Source organism: Pelodiscus sinensis, chromosome 10 (assembly GCF_049634645.1).
Source record: "Pelodiscus sinensis isolate JC-2024 chromosome 10, ASM4963464v1, whole genome shotgun sequence".
NCBI classification, from domain to species: Eukaryota; Metazoa; Chordata; order Testudines; family Trionychidae; genus Pelodiscus; species Pelodiscus sinensis.
In genome coordinates this window covers 31,550,875-31,571,717 of record NC_134720.1, presented here as the reverse complement: position 1 = coordinate 31,571,717, position 20,843 = coordinate 31,550,875, and the positions used below count along the sequence as shown (strand labels likewise).

The following is a 20,843-nucleotide window of genomic DNA, read 5'->3' as shown; positions in this document are numbered from 1 at the left end:
TTCGCCTAGGGCGCCAGTTGCTGGCAGCTAGTCTAGGGCCGCCCCTGCTTCTTCCTGCACCCAGAGGTCCAGGAGGGCCTCCACCTCAGCCCTGGACCAGCAAGGGACACGCTGTTTGCTGCCCCTCCGGGCCTGCTGGGAACCCTGGGGTGACTGATGGAGGAGGGTGCAGGCTCAGGGGGTGGCTCTGGAGTGGACATCTGGGATCCTGGGTGCAGCAGGGCAGAGTTGCATGCTGGAGAGCTTCCAGCAATGCTGCTGCTGCCATGCAGCACCTGCAGGGTGCCTCGACCTTTAGAGGGATGGAGGTGGAGGAGGGGGTCAGGCAAGCAGGAAGTAGCAAGCTAAGAGTGCAGGTACAGAGCGTCCAAGAGGCCACCTGCGTTTTTTCCTGGGAGGCCAGTTCTTGTGCAAAAACTCCCTGCCGCCTGTCCACACTGCTCTCTTGTTCAAGAACGCTTGTACAAGAAGGCTTCTTCCTTGTAGAGAGCATCAGAGCTCTTGTGAAAGAGGGCTTATTCCTTGTGGGGAGAGGAATAACTCTTGTGCAAGAAGCCCTCTGTTCCAATGCTTTACTGTAAATTTACTTGCGCAAGAATGCATGTGCAGTGTAGATGCTCCGCAAATTTTTGCACAAGAACAGCCGTTCTTGCACAAGAAGCCTGCACTGTAGACGTAGCCTTGCTGTCTCTTCTTTTACCAGGAGAGGCTCTTCTCTACTGCAGGTATGTAGGATCCCATTTATTCTTCTGTACACAGTTTCCTAGGTGTTATAAGGAGGCAGAATCTCTCTCTGCTGTTCTCTACTGCTCCCCTAACTTCCTGATGGTGACAGCGTTGGGCCCTTTAAATCATCACTTGAGCACCACATGGTATGCTCCAAGCAGTTCTAAGGGGTGAAGAGGGGTCCGATGTGGTATGCTCCGGGAGGTACTGAAGTTTGGCTGCCCCCAAGCCCCACCCCTTTCACCTGAGGCTCTACCCTTGCCAGAAGCATGGCACCATCTTCCGCCCTCTCGCCCGCCCCCCCCTTCTGCCCTTTGCCCAGGAGCTTGGCATGGCTGTTGGGTCCTCTGGTCTCCATTACTCTATTTTTCCCCATCTTCTCTGGACTCCTCCTGGCTTTTGTGCAGGGGAAGAGAGGAAGGGTTAGGGAGTGTGGATGGATTGAGGGAAAAATGTCACCATTACATAACTTTTCTTGTAGGGTTCTCATTCCCATCTGGTAACTCCATCGTCTTCCCTTGCAGCTGCTCAGTGTTAGAAAAGAACAGGTTACCCAGAGGCAGATAGCCTATTTACTCTTTCTGAAACATTGCAGATACTAGTTCTGCCTTGAATCCCTCCCCTCCCCGCTGCAATCTTAGAATCCAAGTGAGCAACCAATTCATCACCTTTTTATCTTGGTTAGTATGCAAATACACTTATTACATCACTCTTTAAGCCAGGCTGGGGCAAAATATGGCCTGCAGCCTGGCTCCGGCCCGCCAAGCCACCAGAGCCAGCCCAGGCAGGCTCCCCTGCTTGCCCTGCAACGCCATGCAGAAACTTGATTGCAAGGCTCTGTTTCTGTTTTAAAACTGGAAGGAACGGAGGAGCTCTGCCCCAGCACAATCCCATTGGCTGGTTTCTGGCCAGAAACCATCCAATGGGAGCTGCTTGTTCTAATAACAGGCAGCCAAGAAGAACTACGTCCCCTCTGCTCAGTTATTCAGTGAAGCACATGGCCAGGCAAGAAGGCAGGCAGATTGGGAAACTTTTTAAGCTCTGCAAGCCTTAGTTCTGCAGGCAGGCAGGCCAGTTTGGCTACTGATTGGTAAATCTCCTGGCCACAGCTGGCCTCTGGCACCCCAGCCCTCCCTTCCCTAACCCTCTGCCTCCCCCCACTCAACATACCCAAAACCTCTGTCCTCCTCTTACACCCATACTCACTCTCAGATCTGACACACCAATCTCCTGCTCCTACATCATATCCCAAACCCCTGCACTCCAGTCCCCCGCCCTAGGTCACAATCACCTCCTTCACCCAAACTCCCTCCCAGACTCCATTCTCCCTCCTGCACCCCAATTCCTTACCCCAAGTTCCCTTCTGCACCCAGCTTCCGTCCCAGACCCCATCTCTTCCATTAATATCATGAAAGAAAGCAGCCCCCAACCACTTTCCAAAATCTTGGAGTAGCCCCCCCATCAAAAATTATTGCCCACTCATGCTTTAAGTCCTAAGTTAGTAACATGAGCACCCCCAAAATGAATAATCATATCTATGCGATGAATATAATTAAACCCACTCCAGCTTACTGTTTACAGATTTTTAGTTGATGTAGGCAGTTCTCACATCACAAAACTCCTTACATCAGCAATTTACAAGGGGGAAAGGATATGTGACCCTGAATGTATACTTCAGAGCAAATGGGAGCAGATAAGCAGGTCTGGAAGATAAGATTAACATACAGCGCATTCATTAAAAGTTACATCTTTGGTACATCTACATGCAGGAAAGGAGGAATCAAAGCAAGGTTATAAATCATTAGAAGCAGTGTCTGCCCATGTTTTGTCCCATACCATAGTTGTGACTATCAATACATCTTATTTAATCCTTACATACCACAACACTCAGAATTTGCTCTATAGGAGGAGGATGTTGGACAGGAAGGTGGCCTGCAATTGTGGGGCATATTTCTGCTTCTCCCTCAGATCTGAGCAGAGTTCCTCTAGTCCGCATCCACTGGTTCTCTGGACTCCTTCAAGGAGTAGTGGGTATTAGCTGGGATTCTTTGCTCAGTGTCCTCTTCTGGATCCCTATTTTGACCCTCACTCCTGTTTTCCATTAGTTCTTCCCCTGATTTCAATTGAGACCTGGATCCCATGGCTCCTAGTCTAAGGCTAAGGGGAGAGTCTTTAAATATGGGCAGACTACAACTCCCAAAACTCAGTAGGTGCTCAAAACCTAGTCTTGCAGTGAAGCAGTAAAACTGATATATGTGTGTCAGTTTCGCTACTTCATCTTTATGTGTCACTGCCTACGTTGAGCACTAGCTGAGGCACTAGAGCTGAGTAGCAGCAGGAAGACAGCTCTAACGAACTAGCTGACATTCATATAGCTGTCTTCACAATATATGGAAAAGGCTTTTTTTAAATGAAAGGACACATTCTGCAGTAATTTATGTCTTTGTGCACCCTCCTGCACCAAGAGAAGATCCTCACTTGCCATGGTAAATCGATTTTTCAAGTCTCTGTGTAAATTATTAAACCATTTTCAAAGAGGGCAGGGGGAAATTAAAAGCTAGGCTGTACTAAATTCTAACAAGTATTTTATGTGGGGACACATGGTGGCCAACTCGTAAGAAGGCAGCAGAAACATTTCAAAATGCTTGTGCTGTAACTGCTATGAAGTTTTTTATTGTACTATGTATTGGTGTATAAGCACAGTCCATGTCTGACTTTATTTTGCCTGCTCTTGTAAGCAGTTATCCAACCCTGCACACACATCACATCTGTGCAAAAGGAGAAGATTTAAAACTTTAACTTGATTTTTAATACTGTGAAATTCTCCTCAGAGTACACTAACTCTGTACTTCAGAGCAGGGCTTAATGTTGGCAAGGAGAGATGTATAAACATTCCAAATGCAGTATGTTGCCTTGGGGCAGGCAGATGTGTTTGATGCAATAAGATTCCAGTTTGAACATCTAGCATCGTAAATTAATTTAAACATTGTCAAAACAGAGATCCTTAATTCAGTGCTATTCATCAGTGCAAAAGTTTATTATATTTGCACTTTTCCTTCCCCCGCCCCAGGAGTAGTTATCAGTGTTAAACCCATTACAGAAGTCTGCTAAAATGGATCACTACTTTATAAGCAGTCCGCTCCCAACAACCTTAGATCATTTTAGCAATAATAGCAACTATTTACAACTTGAACTTCAATAACATTTGAACAGTCTTTTTCCAAAGGACTATAGAAAATCCCTGTTTGGCTCTTTGGATAGGAATAAATATTCTTCAGTCAAGTTCAACTTTTTATTCTTTATGTTTGGAGGTCAGAGTTATTAAAAGAACCGGCTCTGGTCTTCAGCCAAATAATTCATCCACCCATCACACTTCTCTGTACTGTACTTCTATATTTGGCATTCCTAAATTGATTTGTAATTTTAGAGATGTACAAAACGTATGGTGTAATGACAACACAAAGCTTGCAAGTAGCATCCTCATCTGGGAAATTCCTTGCTGATAGTATCCTGCACCAGCTATTCTACCACAGATGTCACGTACATGGATTTGTTATCCCTGAAGTTTAGAACGTGCTGGGGAGGGGGAGAAGCATAGACCAACTACTGGAGCACTTACTCTGTAAGTGTTCAGGTGAACATTAATGTACAGCCAGGAAGCAAAAATACTTCAATGGAAACTAAATAAGCCATAAAATTCTGCTCTTAATTATACTCATGTCCCCACAAGTCAGTGGGGCTGAATAGGAAGAATCTGACTATAAATTTTGTACAAGTAGATTAGTTTTATTTATATTACAGTTAAGGAAACAAAATTTAAACTACTCAGGGAATCCTACACAGCAGTATTATTTCAAAATTACTCAGGTTATTTCAAAATAAGAGTGTGTCTACACAGCAAGCCTGTTATTTCAAAATAACGTTGAAATTATGGGCTTCTTACTCTGCCTTCTGTAACCATCATTTTACGAGCAGTAAGGGAAGTCAAATGAAGAGCATTCTTCCTTTGGCTTTAGGTGCTGGTCTACACTGCAGGAAGTCAAGTTAAGCTACTTCAACTTCTGCTATGCAATTAACGTAGCTGAAGTTGCACCTCTTAAGTTAACTTTAGCCCAGTGTAGATGTCCCTCAAGAGTGCTGATAGAGAAAAATCTGCACCAAGCAGCTGTGTGACACTGTACAAATCACTTCCCCCTCTCTGTACAAATTTCCCCTCCCACTCTTTATATCATTTAACTTTTTTCTATCATGGGCCACACACACACACACACACACACACACACACCCCCACCAACTAGGTGGGTTGAAAGGAAAAGAAAACCTTCAAATCACCCACTGTGGGGGGGAGAGGGCCCTGAGAGGCTTTAGACTCCCCCCCCCCCCACACACACACACTAGGGCAAAGTGGTGCCCATGGCTCCAGCCTCACCTGTAGGGTATTAAGGCTCAGGGCTTCTCACCTGGATCCAGCCCATGGCAATTGAGGGAAAGACATGCTACAGGCTAAAGGAAATTAAGCAATAAGCTAGATCCAACTTGCTGGCTGTAGGTGACTCACACCTGCTCTTTTGAAAGCTCATTAGGGCAGGGACTCTTATGTGTTTGTGCAATGCTTAGCATAATGTGGTCTCTTATCTCGATCAATATCTCTATATGCTACTGTAATAATGGACCTTCCTCTAGTCAAACAGGTCTATCATGTGATTAGAATTTGTGATCTTGGTGTGATCTTGCTCCTGCAGGAAGTTCTACTGATTCCAACTGGATTGCTTTTGTAATTGAGGCAGGCGTAATTTGGCCTTCCAGTTATAAGCTTTTTGGCAGAGGAGTCAGCAAAGCACATAAGGAAGACCTGAGCATTCAGTTGCATGAATACTCAAAATCCAGTGTGATGTAAAATTCAAATTTCCACACACAAGTCTCACAGCTGTTTACCAAGATTGGTGGTGTATGCATATATATATATGTGATAATTGAAGGTTGGTCACCCAGACTGAGGCCACAATGAAAATTAGGTATTGAGTTTTAATAACAGAATAATGTAGGATTATCACAGGTTCTGGAACGATGAGCTGTAGAGGGTGCATTAGGTGGTGACATTGCCACTCCCTGACTATGACTAGGTGAAGGTTGTGGGAAAACTGAGGGAGCACAGGATATCGGGTGAATGTGGCAACAAAGATAGTTGTATTCAGAATGATAGGGATGACAGGTTAAGTCATGCTGAGAGCGATATCTGTCGTATGTTGGACTATGCCGTCTGTAGTAAAATCAGACTGGTGAAACATGTCAAGATGACATACCGCATGGTTCCCCAGGAAAGCGTTCGCGCCTTCGATCAGCCGCGCGCGAGCCGGCAACCATCAGTTCCTCTCATCCGCTCATCTGTAAGAAACATTAAGAAATTTCCGGAGCGGGGAGGAAGAGCGGGTCGTGGAGCACCCACGGGGCACATCTCGAAGAACAATAGTTACTTCACAGGGTGAGTAACTTCTTTTTCTTCTTCAAGTGGCCCCGTGGGTGCTCCACTCTAGGTGACTCCGGAGCAGTACACAGAACAGAATTAAAGCGCTCCGAAATCAAGACTACCAGCACGATTCGTACTGCTGTACTGCTGTAGCCACAGAACAATCTGAAGTAAACTGATCGACTATGGCGTAGGGCTTCACAAAAGTCGCATGCGAGGACCATGTTGCCGCTCTGCAAATGTCACGAAAGGACACCCCACTACGAGAGACCGTAGTAGCAGCAACTGCCCTAGTAGAATGAGCTTTGGGACGAGAGGGGAGAGGCTTCCCTCGCAGTGAATGGCACAGATATACACAAAACTATGAGACTGGAAATACGCTGAGAAGTTAAAGGCTGTCCTTGAGTGACTCACCACTGACACTAGCAAACGGTCTGTTTTCCTAAAACCCTGTGTTTTGTCGATGTAAAATGCCAACGCTCTTCTCACATCCAACGTATGTAAGTGTGCTGCTTGCGTTGAGGTATGGGGTTTTGGGAAGAAGCATGGTAAAACCACCGGTTCATTTATGTGGAATTCAGAAGACACCTTTGGAATAAACGCTGGATGGGTCCTCAACGTTACCGATTCTTTCGAAAAAACTGTATAGGGCGGCGAAGCCATAAAAGCTGCTCTCTCACTCTGCGAGCTGAAGTGAGGGCTAGGAGAAATACCAGCTTGACCGTAAGTAAGTGTAATGTTACCGTCGCTAAAGGCTCAAAAGGGGGACGAGTCAAAGTTTGTAGGACCAGATCCAAGTTCCATGAGGGAGGAGGAGGCCTCCGGGGAGGGTGGAGGTTTGAGAGTCCCTTCAGGAACCTTTTTGTAGTAGGGTGAGCGAACAAGGAAATATCGTCATCCCTATGGTGGAATGCATTGATTGCTGCCAAGTGTACCCGTAGCGATGCAATTGCCAAGCCATTGTCGTGTAGTTGTAAGAGATAATCCAATATACAAGGTAAGGATGCAAAACGCGAGTCCACGTTATTGTCCGTACACCATGCTTGGAACTTTGCCCACTTAGCTGTATAAGCGGTTCGTGTAGACTGTTTTCGACTGTGCATCAACACTTGCTTGACTCGCTGAGAGCAGGATTGCTCAGTCGGTAAACCAGCCAGCATCCACGCAAGTGAGGTGTAGAACCTCTGGTCACGGATGACTGATGGATCCGTTGTCCTGGGTCAACAGATTCGGAAGAGAAGGTAGAGAATATGGCGTTTTCACTGACATCTGGTGGAGCATTGAAAACCAAGGCTGACGAGCCCATGCCGGCGCTAGAAGGATTACCCGAGCTTTGTCTACATTGATCTTTTCGAGAACCCTGGGAATTAATACTGCCAGTGGGAAAGCGTACAGTAGTGCCGTCCCCCAGTGGAGAAGGAAGGCATCCCCCAGCGAGTGGCGTCCTAATCCGGCTCTCGAACAATAATTGGGACATTTCAAATTGAGTTCTGTTGCAAACAGATCTATCGTCGGAAATCCCCATCGAGTGAAAATACGATTCAGTACATCCGTGCAAATCTCCCACTCGTGGTCGTGTGGAAAACACCTGCTGAGAGAGTCCGCTACTAAATTGTCGACACCCGGCAAGTAGGAAGCTGTTAGAACAGTGTAGTTGGCAATACACCAATTCCATCAACGGATGCTCTCTGCGCAAAGAGAGCGGGATCGGGCACCTCCTTGCTTGTTTATATAAAACATAGTCGCCATGTTGTCCGTTAAAATCCTGGTCATTGTATTTTGAATGCGTGACTGAAAATGCTTGCAGGCATGCCGCACCGCTCTCAACTCAAGCAGATTGATGTGCAGTAGCATTTCTCGTGATGACCAACGTCCCTGGACCGTGGAATTGCCCATGTGAGCTCCCCAGCCTATGAGGGAGGCATCTGTAGTTATCTGTGTAGTAGGTTGAGGGCGATGAAATGGGACGCCCGTGAGAAGATTGGTCGGGTTGGTCCACCACTGCAGGGATTCCCGGACATACTGTGGTACCACTACCGGTCTGTGGACACTGTGCCTTGACGGGATGTAAACCGTGGCTAACCTGTGCTGGAGGCAATGAAAACGAAACCTTGTGTTGCGCACTACGATGGTGGCAGCAGCCATATGCCCCAATAGCTGTAGACAGATGTGTGTGGGAATTGTTGGAGCGTGGACCACTGTGTGTATCAATTCTTTGATTATTATAAAACGTTCCATCGGTAAATATGCGCGCGCCATAGCTGAATCAAGGCGCGCACCTATGAACATGAGATTTTGGGATGGAATTAGTGTTGACTTCTTCAAGTTTATAAGACCCAGAGTAGCAAATTCGTCGGATACTGTCCAAACCATATGACATATTTCCATATATGTCGTACCCCTGAGAAGACAATCGTCTAAGTAGGGGAATATTGTCACCGCTAGTCTGCGTAGGTGGGCCGCGACTACTGCTAACATCTTGGTGAAAACCCTGGGAGCACATGCCAGGCCGAATGGTAGGACCCTGTACTGGTAATGCTCGCTCCCCAATCGGAAACGAAGGAAACGTCTGTGTGCCATGTGAATTTCTATGTGGAAATAAGCGTCTTGCAAAGTCGAGGACTGCAAACCAATCCTTTTTGTTCAATGACGGAAGAATGGCTGATAAGGTTACCATCTGAAAATGATGCTTCCGAAGATGCCGGTTTAGCTTTCGAAGGTCCAGGATGGGTCTCCATCCTCCCGACTTCTTTGGTATGAGGAAATATCGGGAGTAAAAACCTTTTCCCCAAAACTGCTTGGGAACTCTCTATCGCCCTGATGGAGAGCAAACCTTGAACTTCTTGTTCCAACAGTTTCTCGTGAGAGGGGTCTCTGAAGAGGGACGGGGAGGGGGGAGTGGTAGAGGGAATAGAGAGAAAAGGGATGGAGAGGCCGGATTGAACTACCTCTAGCACCCATCTGTCTGTGGTGATCGTAGACCAGTGGTGGTAGAAAGAGCGTAGACGATGGTGAAAAAGATGATGAGTTTCCATATTGACTATGGGCAATTGGTTTGCATCCTCGACAAGCAAGTCAAATCTGTTGCTTAGTCGACTGCTGATTACCCGAACGGTTCTGCTGTGGTCGCTTGCACTGGGGGAGTTGTCTAGGACGCTGGTTGTCAAAAGAACGTGATTGCTGTCTAGCAAAATTGAAGTCATATCTCCGTTGGTAAGGGAAATAACGCCTACGTTTGAAGGAAGGTGTGTACATCCCCAGTGTACGTAGTGTGGTGCGTGAGTCTTCCCGAGTGGAGGACCTCATCAGTGTTTGCCGCAAAAAGTTTAAGTTTGTCAAAGGGCAGATCCTCAACCTTGCTTTGCAACTCCTTCGGCGCCCCTGCTGACGAAAGCCAAGATGATCTCCTCATGGCGATACCAGTCGCAGAGGCCCGAGCTGCTGTGTCAGCCACATCCATAGCAATCTGAAGTGCAGCGCTACATGACGCGTACCGCTCCTGTACTATTGCTTTCAGGAGTGGTTTCTTGGTGTCTGGGAGATGGTGCAACAAATCTGCTAGTTTGGAGTAATTATCGAAATTATGGTTCGACAAATGGACTGAGTAATTTGCAATGCGAAGTAAAAGTGTAGCTGAGGAATAGACTTTCCTCCCCAAAATATCCAATTTTTTATTGTCCTTGTCCGAAAGGGTATTTCTGTACTGTGGCACCTTACCCCTACGTTGCGCTGCGTCTACTACCAGTGAATTAGGTTGGGGGTGATTGAATAAAAAGTCCAACCCCTTTGCTGGAACAAAATATTTTCTATCAGCTTTTTTACTTGTAGGTGCAACCGATGTTGGGGTTTGCCATATCTCGTCCGCCACTTCCATAATCGCCTCATCGATTGGCAACGCGACTTTCGCACGTTGTTGTGGGCGGAGGTTCTTCAAAAGGCGATGTTTCTTTACAGGCACATCTGCTAGCTGTATGTCCTGCGTGTCTGCCACTCGTTTGAAGAGATCCTGAAAATGTTTCAGATCATCCGGTGGGGAGATTTCAACTGGGCAAATCGCTTCATCCGGGGAAGACGATGGGCAGTCCGCTGGGGAAGCTTCCGTCTTAGGGTCCTCTGTTTCCGATAACTGACCCTCCTCTGGTTCGGATTGGTCTAACTGGATTGTTGGGCTCTTAGTTGGAGAAGGTGAGCGCAGTGGTTGTGATTGATGAGGTAAGTATTCCGCTAATGGTGATTGGCAGATGTAAGATCCCCTATGCGATGGTGGTGAATGGTGACGCTGGGGATGATTGTCGTATGATCTATGATAGCGCTCACAGTAATGTTCAGGGCATGACGGAGAGGGGTATCGAGAATAACGTGCGCTACCATGCTGGATATAATAGATGCGGCATGGACAGCGCCTCACCGATCCGTACCTCGAGAGACAGGAGGGCGACCGGGATCGCGAACGGGACCGATGTGCATCTAAATACACCACATCCCTATAATCGTGCCGGCTGTACCTAATCCTCGAGGGGGAAAAATAGCCGTGATAGCGACTTCGCCTTTTTGGTGAAGCAGACGGGGAAAGAGACCTGTCCCTATAATGGGTCTTTGACAATGACTTCCTATATGTAGAAGTCTCATCCCTAGCCCGAAGCACAGGGGAACCAGGCACCGGGTGAAGGTGAGACGGTGCCGGAGAGGTCAGCTGTTGCTGATCTGGTGTCGGTGCCGGCAGGGCCCCCGGTGCCGGGGTTAGCAATGGTGCCGAGTCTGAGGCACTGGCGTGTCCCGCCTCAGGTCTCGGTGCTGGAGAAGATGGTGCCGACATCACCGCTGGGGCCGGCGAAATAGGCGCAGATCCGCTGGGTGCCGCAGAAGCCGGTGCCGGGAGGCTGGTCAATTGCGGCGCCGGCGCACTCGTCAATTTCAAGGAGCGCGCGGCTGAAGCCGCTGCAGGCTTACTGGTCAGCTGCGGCGCTGCTCCCGGTATCGGCGCTGAAGCCGCTCTCCCTCCGGATGGTGGGGGCTCTCTTATGCCAGCCCCAGCAAGTTGTCCCGACCCCCCGGGGTTCACTTTAGAAGCCGCTGCCGGAGTTGAGACTGCCGCAGGGAGGGAGCGCGTCGGGGATGGCTTTGACGCTCTGGAGCCAGCCGGTCCCAGAGAAGCTGCTCTCCTCTTGTGATGAGAGGTTTTTGTGGCTGCTGGAGGGATAGGATCAGGCTGCAATGCCTTGCCAAACATCAGCATCCTTATCTTCATTTCCCGCTCCCTCCGGGCTCTTGAAGTTAATTTACGGCAATAGGTGCACTCGCCAGGGACATGAGTCTCCCCCAGGCACCTAATACATGTGTCATGGCCGTCAGCCATTGGCATGGCTTCACGGCACACTGAACATTTTTTTAAAACCAGTTGATCCTGGCATTGTCAGCAGAGTTAAACGATAAACTGATCCCAGCTGTAACCCCTGCTGTGGGTAGTCAGTTTCACAGTCTAGCGCTTCACCGCACCGCTTCTGAGTGAAAAGCGGGTTTGAAAGAAAACTTTTTTTTTTTTTAGAACAAGAGAACACGTAACAAGTAACAGGAACACAGCTAACACTAAAATTTTTAACTATTTACAGGTAAACAACTATCTAAAACCATAACTGAAGAAGAGATCAGGGAGCTCTGACCGTGACCTGAGGCGGTTGAGAGGAACTGACGGTTGCCGGCTCGCGTGCGGCTGATCAAAGGCGCGAACGTTTTCCTGGGGAACCACGCATGCGCGAGCCGGCGGAGCACGGCTATGAAAAGTCTCCGAGCCGCAGCGCCGGGACGGGACCCGACACCTAGAGTGGAGCACCCACGGGGCCACTCGAAGAAGAACTTATGTTTGGGCACCACTGAGCCTGATGTGCCGGACTTATCACCAACACTCACTGACGCTGCAGGTAAAGACCAAGTTGGAGGAGAGGCTCTTTTTCAAGCTGGAGCCAACTGTGGCAAAATGGCCTGTCTTTTCTCTGCTCTAAGAGACTGCGGCATGGAAACTGTATGAGAAAGCTCCGGCAGCTGAAGTGCTTTGTCAAATAAAATAATTTGAAATCTCATCTCCCTGTCCTTATGTGCCGTAACGGTAAACTTGACACAATGGACACATTTTTAAGGTACATGGGCCTCATTGAGGCACTGATACACTCAGCATGACCATCTGAAGTTGGCATGGAGTCACAGTATGTGGAGCACTTCTTAAAGCCAGGAGAACCTGGCATGGCTAGTTGCACAACATACTAACTAATGAATCCCCTCTCTCTTTTCTTTTTAAAGTAATAAAACAAACTATAACAACTAGAACTATAAAAACTGTGACTAACTAGAAGACTAAACAACAAACTATTCTATTCCTGACAGGATTTCTCTAAGGAGAGATGGATAGCTTCGTCTGCAACCACGGGCAGCAAAGGAGAAACTGATGGGAACCACACCACGCGAAAGATCAAGAGAGCGCGAACTACACGAGGCGTGTGCCATGCATGTGTGGTCCAGCTGAAGAAAACTCCGATCTGCAGCGCTGGGACAACCTGACACCTACAATGGAGCACCCACGGGGACACCAGTCAAAGAAGAAAAAGGTGTACTCTACCAACTGAAAGAACAACCTGTCTGAAATCCATTCTAGTCATTTCATAGAGATATCAAGAATAGTTTCCCTATCTTTTCCTTGTTGCATTTTAACTGCATGTTTTTCTTTTGATAGCCAGTAGATTTACTTTTCTTCAGAATATTGCTATATGAAAAGTCTAAACCAAACACAATGTGGTACAAAGCAAAAAATGGTTAAAGAAGAAACAACTTTATTAATCAAATAATTATTTTATACGATTAGAGACAACTTTTCTTGCATTCATTTTTGATTATTTAATATTATATCAAATTTAGCAATGTGTATAAGTCTTCCATTGCTTCTTTACAATCATAATATCTGATTATTACATAAATAATGAAGTATTTTATGTAGGCGTGTGTAATGTAAGTGTATGCTTGAAGAGGAAACAAGATGTAAAAAGATCATGTATCGTGTACATAGGTGTAACCGATGTAACATTTTTTATCAAGTTACAGAATCTCCTAAACAGCAGATTTCCTTCTAATCTGATATTAGTATTAAATTCCAATTCCAATGTGTACATGTTCAGTTAACATCGCTTGTTATTAGAGAATCTAGGTGACACACAAAGGGCCTAAACTTGCTCTACATGAAATTAATGACAGGATCAATGAAAGCAGGATCTGGCGTCAAATTTGTACACTGGTTAATTTAAGGACAGTACTTTTTCAGATTAAGAATTTGAAATAAGTCTGACTGCAAGACATGAACTACAAATGAGTCTTAGTAACACGAAACCATGAACGTCAGTTTTTACTAGAATATTTGAAAAAAGCTATTGCAGTAAGAAAGCAGAGGGAAAATGGAGTCTTCCACTCCGAAAATACATTTGAACAGGGCATGTTATGTGTAATAATAATTATTTAGGGATCTGCAAGGGAAAAAAAATCTATATGGTTTAAGAGTAAACATGGTTTAAAGACACCTGGGAGGCTGATAGTATTAAAAGTATACATTCTTGAGTGAAGTCAAACAACAACTTACCCAAAGTAATACTTAAAAATTATAAAAGAATCATTGTTCAGGCTATGTCATTTACAACTCAATCTAAGTAATAAAATGGTGCATAAACTTTGACAGAGACAACATACATTAAAAGGTTTACTTTTCTCAGTAAGTCATTTGGACGGTTTTCACCTTCTAATTTTAAGCCAAGGAAACATCTAAAAAAAGAAAACAGAAGTACAAGCCAGGGAAGAACTTTGAAATAGTAACATTTTTAATGATGGTCAACAATTTTTAGGTTTACCAGATTCTGGATTCCTTTAAATAAAATCAGGACACAAGAGGATACAACATTATCAGCTAAATTTGTGGCTGAGAAGAATAAAAAGTAACTACAATTAGCATTTCCTGCACACAGCTTTTAAAACTCTAATTTATAGAGGGAATGGTGCAATTTAGAGTTTAGTTCATATACTTCTACTGTATGTTCAAATTTGATTCCATTCCAATTTTGTTATGAATGCCAACAGTCATACTGTTATTCGTATAAGGGAACTGCGGTGTATTGCCACAGAATAGAAAAACCTATCATGATACTCTAGTCCTAAAATAGAGACTCTGCAAAGGTGGTCATCTTCAAAGTAAACACACAAAGAATGCAGAACTACTCAGGAGATACAATATAAAGCCATTGAAATTAATAAGCTAGGTACAGAAAATGAACTATGCAAAAGCAATAAATAAGAATATTGACAGGCTTCAATTTTACTTCAAGAAGTTACTTGACTACTTATTTTTAGACTCTGTTAACATTCTGAAATCTGAGCAAACACCATGACTCTGGTAACTATAATATGTAATATAAATGCTACTTAATAATCTTAGATTAATTTTAAATTTAAAAACATGGTGGGTCAGATGCACTAGAGTTTGTGATTAACTGGCATTTCACTAAAGCCATATTGGTATTGTTTCAGACACAAAAATAATTTTTAAAAGATTGAATTTAGTTCCTGTATAAATTATGTTGCATGGGTAACAGATATAGTTGTTACAGCACCAAGCTTACTGAATACTTTGAGACTAGCATAATTGTAGAAAAAAAGCCTTGGAAGGCAAAATTGTATAGGTTACAATATAAAGAAAAGTGATAACTCAGTAAAGTGCTTTTCAATGGTAAATATTTTCTTTTACTGCTCAGACTTAGATGTAGTAGCCAAAGAGCTGGTATATTCAAGAACATTCAGATGAGCAAGATACCCTAATACTAAAAACCAGAGATTGGTCTTATATGATCCAGCACCATTATGTTCTTTGAGAAAGACCCCATCCAAATTGCTACTCAAGTCATTTATCTTTTGCTGGTTTTGACTGGAACATGTGATCCTTTTACATTGAGGTTCTCCACAGAAACTTCAGGTTTTCTGGATCCTGCCATAAGTGGTTTTGAATGAGGTTTCTCCCTGTAAAAAAAAGTCCCCAAACAATCAGAACTACAGCAGAATACTTCAAAAAATACCTTGCCAAGCACCCTTTGCAAGACACAATCGATAACTTAGCTATTTTTATGTAAACCTTTATCAATCCAGGCTTTTTGCTGAGTTTATTGTGTACCTATATCTTTGCTAAGACAGCACCAAAACTGCCTGCAGGCAGAACTCACTTAAGTGAATGGAAGCCGTATCTGATTAAAAAACTGAGCAGTAATCAAGAACTGGATTTGTCTTCTCTGTTTATATGAGGACAACTTGCCTGTAATACTGCAGAAAGAGCTAATGCAGACTCTGCAGCATGGCAGTTTTCCCCTTCAGGATTGTGCAGAAATGACATATGAAAAGAACTCTGCACAGTTCAGGAGGAGATAAAGTAAGCACTAATGCTTCTTACCACTGTGGTCCTTTCTTCTGAAATAAGTTTGAACCAGAATTAACTTTTGCTAAATTCCCTCCATGGTTGATACCAAACAGCTGACAAGGGCAGCATACCTCCTACTACAGTTATGCTGATAAGAGAAGACCAAAAGAGCATCATGGGGAAAACAATCCATCCAGGAAAAACTCCTGCCTTCACTGGAATGGGGCATACGCCTCCGCACCAAGTCCCTGCTCTCAGGTTCCCTGGCTCCTCCCCACAGATTCACTTGGTCTTGGCAGGGGATACTGCTTAGAGAGGAATACAGCTTGAACATCTCTAATCCAGCATTCTCTGGTCTGGCAATATTAATAGTTCAGCATGATTTTAGTTAAGCGGATGTCCACTTATCATGGATGTGGTCAAGTTTTCTGTGGCCCCATAAAGTTTCTCTATAGCCACCAGTCCTGGTTCTCAGTGTTCTGCGCTGTTATTTAGCTCTAATTTATCCCAAAATGTCTTCTAAGAGCCCAGCAAGCAGTGGAAGTGCTGGTAATGCTGCTAGACAACATTGATCTCCTGGGGTCTGGCAAATTCTCTGGTTCGGTGCCAGTCAGGTCCCCAAGAATGCCAGACTAGAAAGGTTTAACCTGTACAACAATTTTCTGCGATTCTCCAGCTTTCCCCACTCCCTTTAAGGGGAAAGGCTAATCTGCCTGAGAGTAGAGTTAAGGATGTAGCCTTAATGCAGTGAACCAAATTTGCATGTAATCAGTTTCACCATTATTCTCTCTTGCTTACTCATTGTTTCTTATTGCAAATATACTTGTCTAAATAAAAAAGAGCTGTACAATTATAACAAATAGGTTAAATGATCAAAACATTTTCAAGCCACACAAAAGCCCTGAACTTTTAGTTAAAACACACACCACTCAGAATTACACTTCAGCTACATAATCTGTGAAGCAGAGAGTAAATGTATTATTTCTTTTCAAGGTTTCTAACAGGAATTTCTTAATGAAATAAAGCATACAATCATTTTCTTTTTAGGAAAAAATTATTTCTACCTTCTTAATGCATCTTCCTTGCTTATATGACGGTTATTTCTGTGTTTTACAGCTTCTAAATTGTATTTAGCTCTAGATGTTCCAAACTTCATAATCTCTTTCTGCCACTCCTCATCAAAGATATGGGCTTCAGCTGCAAACATTTAAAAATAAGTGTTTTAAACTCCATGAAAACATAGGAGAGAGTATTTAGCTACATCACTAGTCAAAGCAATTACATTAAAACCAAGTGTTGTAACTATATAATAATGTCCAAAGATTTCATTAAGAACCATATTTCCACTAAGATTGCACAAGGGACTACTCAATCCGAGCAGTTACCACAATCTTCCTACCCTCACACCCATAAAATAGCATTTTCAATAGTATTTTTAGGTATCCAACCTGACACCCACTGAAGAGGCATGACCTACAAATCAGTACTTTCTAAAAATCAAAGTGTGGGTGCAAGACAACTTACCTTCATCCAAGTTGATAAATTCTTGATTCAGTTCTTGATCACCAGTTTTGTTGTTCTTTGATTTTTTAATGACATGGGCACGATCATGAATATGATGACCAATAGCCATTTTTTCCAGCCCACTTTCAGAATCTTTCAGTGCTTTTCTGGTCTCTTTGATCTGTTTAGAGAAGGGAAATTTTGCAAATTCTACATCAACTGAGAAAATGGATTATCAAAATTAGTTTCCAGAGTTTTATTTTTAACACAAAACAAACTGGCTTTAAAATGAAATTAATGAAATAAACAGATGCTTCCTATTAAACCTATTTTTGGTACACTGGCTGAAAGACAGATAGCTCAAAGTATTCAGCAAGCAATACTTGTCCCCACTGTTGTCAGACAGGAAAGATAATATTACTACCCAGAGGTTTTTAAGGAGAGAATATCAATGTAGGTTATTATTAATTGTTTCAAAATCTGTCAAAGCCCAGTCTAAATATAACCCCTGCAGAGAGTCTTAAACATTCTCCTGGACAACAGAACAGATAAGTATGTGTTGGTATTCTCTACATGAAAGGGCAACTAATTACTAGGCTGTCATGTTGACTGGTCTGACACTCAAGGCCACTGCTTATCACTGTGTTCATAGGTATATTATTAGAGTCTTTTTGATAATCAAGTGCTGGCTAGAGCAGTAACATGACTGACTGGGGTATTTTCAACAGCTTCATTCTGCTTGCATATAAACTTTCATGAACCTTGCTTGAGGATTCAAATTTAAATTTGAATTTCTTAGCAGAATTAGATGCACATCAGAAGTAGCTATTTTGAACTCATGTATACTACGGATCTAAGCGACTAGTCCAGGGGTGGGCAAAGCTTCTCAGCAGGCTGGATCTGGCCTGCCTAGGGCTTTGATCTTGCTTGTGAGGAAGTTATAGGACCCACCCCCTAATGCAGGGGTCAGCAACCTGTGGCACGCGTGCCCGCAGCAGCACAAGGGAAGAAGCTCATCCCTGGCCCTCCTCCCCCATGCAGCCGCAGGAGAGCACTCCCTCCTCCCTGCAGCAGGTTAGGGTGGGAGGAGGCAGCGCTGGGGCTGAGACTCAACAGAAGAGCATTGGTCATGCAGTCTGGGGCAGCATGGCTGCAGCAGCGATGTCTCTGGGGCTGGTCTGGGGCCACAGCACTCCCGGGGCTGTGGTGCCATGCCAACAGCACCTCTGGCCTGCAGGGCTGGTCCTGGACCACATAGCCGTGGCAGCAGCGGGACCTCCCTCCAGGGTGGCCGGGACAGTGTAGCTGCAGCCGTTACTGCAAGGGGGCATGAAGCCAGGTAAGGTCCCCCCTCATGCCCAGATTGCCCTCACCCTAATCCCTTCATTTCTCCTCCCCTGCCCTGAGACCCTGCACTTGCAACTTGCTCCAACACCCTCCTTTGTTCCTGCACCCTCTCTCCTGGCCACACACTCTTCCTTGTTCCTGTTCCCTCCACCTGGCCAGACACCCTCCTACCAGCCTGCTTCTGCACCCCAGCTCCCTCCTAGATCTTACACCCCATTCTTATCCTACTTGTTGGCAAGCCCTGTCTCACGCACTTTGCCCCTCATTTTTCTCCCTAACCCAGAGCCTAAGGAGGTCCATAAAATCCACTAACTCCAGAACCTCACAAAAGTAAATCTGGACTATGGGAAGCTCTGAACTTCAGTCCCCCCCCTTCTTCCTTTCCCCTCACCTATCAGGCTGGGGCACCAGGAGTGAGGTGTCTCAATTGGGGCCACATCAGTGAGTATTGGGGGGTTTTGGAAGAGTTTTTTTGTTTCTCACTTGTGTGGTTTCCAACTGATTTTTCTGTGGGTCAGTGACCCCCAACCCCAAAAAGAGTTCCCGGCCCTTGCCCTAATTAAACATTCAACAAGGAGTCCAGTAGCACCTTATAGACTAATGGATGTATTGGAGCATAAGCTTTCGTGGGCAAAGACCCACTTCGTCAGATGCATGTCTTTGCCCACGAAAACTTATGCTCCAATACATCTGTTAGTCTATAAGGTGCCACAGGACTCCTCGTTGCTTTTGCAGATCCAAACTAACATGACTACCCCTCTGATGAAGAAAACATTGAAACCTTTTGTGTTGGACACAATATTTTACTTCATTTAAAATGAAGTTTGATAAACTAACATGAAAAAGTTAAAATGCTTAATCTGTTTCATAATTTAAATTAAACCGATTTCACTAGCTGCAGCTCAGAAAATAAGATCACTGTACCCAGCCTGCTCTTGCCACCCCTCCCTCGGGCACACAGATCCATGAGTAAGTTACATCTCAGTACGCCACTTCTGAAAGATTGCTGACCCCTGCACTAAGATAAGATCTGCATCTTTATTTATTTATTAATGACGCTGCTGTAAGTAGAACTATTATTAACTTTAAAAAGTAGCGGACCTGTACACAGAGGTGAATAAGTCAAATCTTGGCACCTGTGAAAGGTTGTTGATCCAAGCACATTGCCTGGGCGCCAGAGACGCTCGAACCCTTTCAACTGCTTCTATTCAAAGGGCTTGTGTTTGCCTGGTGACTGCCAGGCAACAGTTTAGCAGCTAAGCCAAGAGCTGCCAGCCATGTTATGTGAATTCTAAGCCTTTACCTCAGACAACTCTGGGAGAAGGCTAGCCCTCATCACCCTCCCATCTGCTCCAGGTCCCTTCCATTGTCCAGAAGTCAGGGGGCAGGGACCCAGGCTAAGCAAAGCTCCCGGCAGGGTAGTTCTCAAACCCGCCCCTTCCGCCCAAGGCCACTTCTGAAATTTGCGAAGTGTCCCCCCCCTTCCAAAATTATTGCCCAGCCCTGGACTAGTCAACTACCCAATAAGCATATGCTCTCTGATAACGATATGCTCATCGGAGAGAGGCGGCAAGGGGAGGGAGGGGAAGCAGGAGACAGTGCTGAGGGGCTGGTTCCCCCAGCACCGGCTTGGGGAGCAGGGGAGGCATAGCGGGGGACTGGGCGTGAACTGGAATTCAGCCAATTCCTGGCTCACACCCAGTCCCAGATGCTGAGCCTCTTCTTTTTAAATATATCAAGAGCCTGGTGGCTCCCCTGCTATGCCTGGCAGGTCTTGATGCATTTGGAGGGAAGAGCCGCACTGGGGTTGGCTCCTGGGTGGGTGAGCTGGGGGGGAGAGGAGGGTCCAAATCCCCAACTTTGCACTCCAGAGGCTGATGCCCTATCTCCTAAGCCACTGAAGAACCCAGCCCACCCTCCCTACCTTCAGCGTGTCCCTTATCCTAACTTCTTTATCCAGCCCCAGGAGCTAACCCTACTGCAGCTCTACAGTTTCCCCCTTATTCACTAATCGAGTAGTTGATAGAAAGTCGATTGACTACTCTGTCAGCTGAGTACATGCAATTTAACATCCCTAATGTGTACATGAATGCTGTGTCTAGACTGGCCAGTTTTTCCAGAAAATCAGCCGCTTTTCCAGAAAAACTTGCCAGCTGTCTACACTGGCCGTTTGAATTTCTGCAAAAGCACTGTCTTCCTACTGTAAGAAATCAGTGCTTTTTGAGGAAATACTTTGCTGCTCCCGTTCGGGCAAAAGTCCCTTTTGCGCAAAAGGGCCAGTGTAGACAGCTGAAATTTGTTTTGCGCAAAAAAGCCCCGATCGTGAAAATGGCGATCGGGGCTTTTTTGCGCAAAAGCGCATCTAGA

At 45.2% G+C, this 20,843-nt stretch overlaps 1 protein-coding gene across 3 annotated transcripts in view; it reads right to left on the bottom strand.

Moving 5' to 3' along the window:
• Positions 1-13,564: 13,564 nt before the first annotated feature.
• Positions 13,565-20,843, bottom strand: part of MLF1 (myeloid leukemia factor 1) — a 28,950-nt gene continuing 21,671 nt past the window's right edge. For all 3 annotated transcript variants that reach the window (XM_075937795.1, XM_025184853.2, XM_025184854.2), the window contains 3 exons: positions 17,151-17,310; positions 16,691-16,823; positions 13,565-15,235 (listed from right to left, as the gene is read on the bottom strand). In XM_075937795.1, the coding sequence (XP_075793910.1) occupies positions 15,124-15,235; positions 16,691-16,823; positions 17,151-17,310 (405 nt within the window). In that variant the 3' untranslated portion in view covers positions 13,565-15,123. The remainder of the gene's footprint in view (positions 15,236-16,690; positions 16,824-17,150; positions 17,311-20,843) is intronic.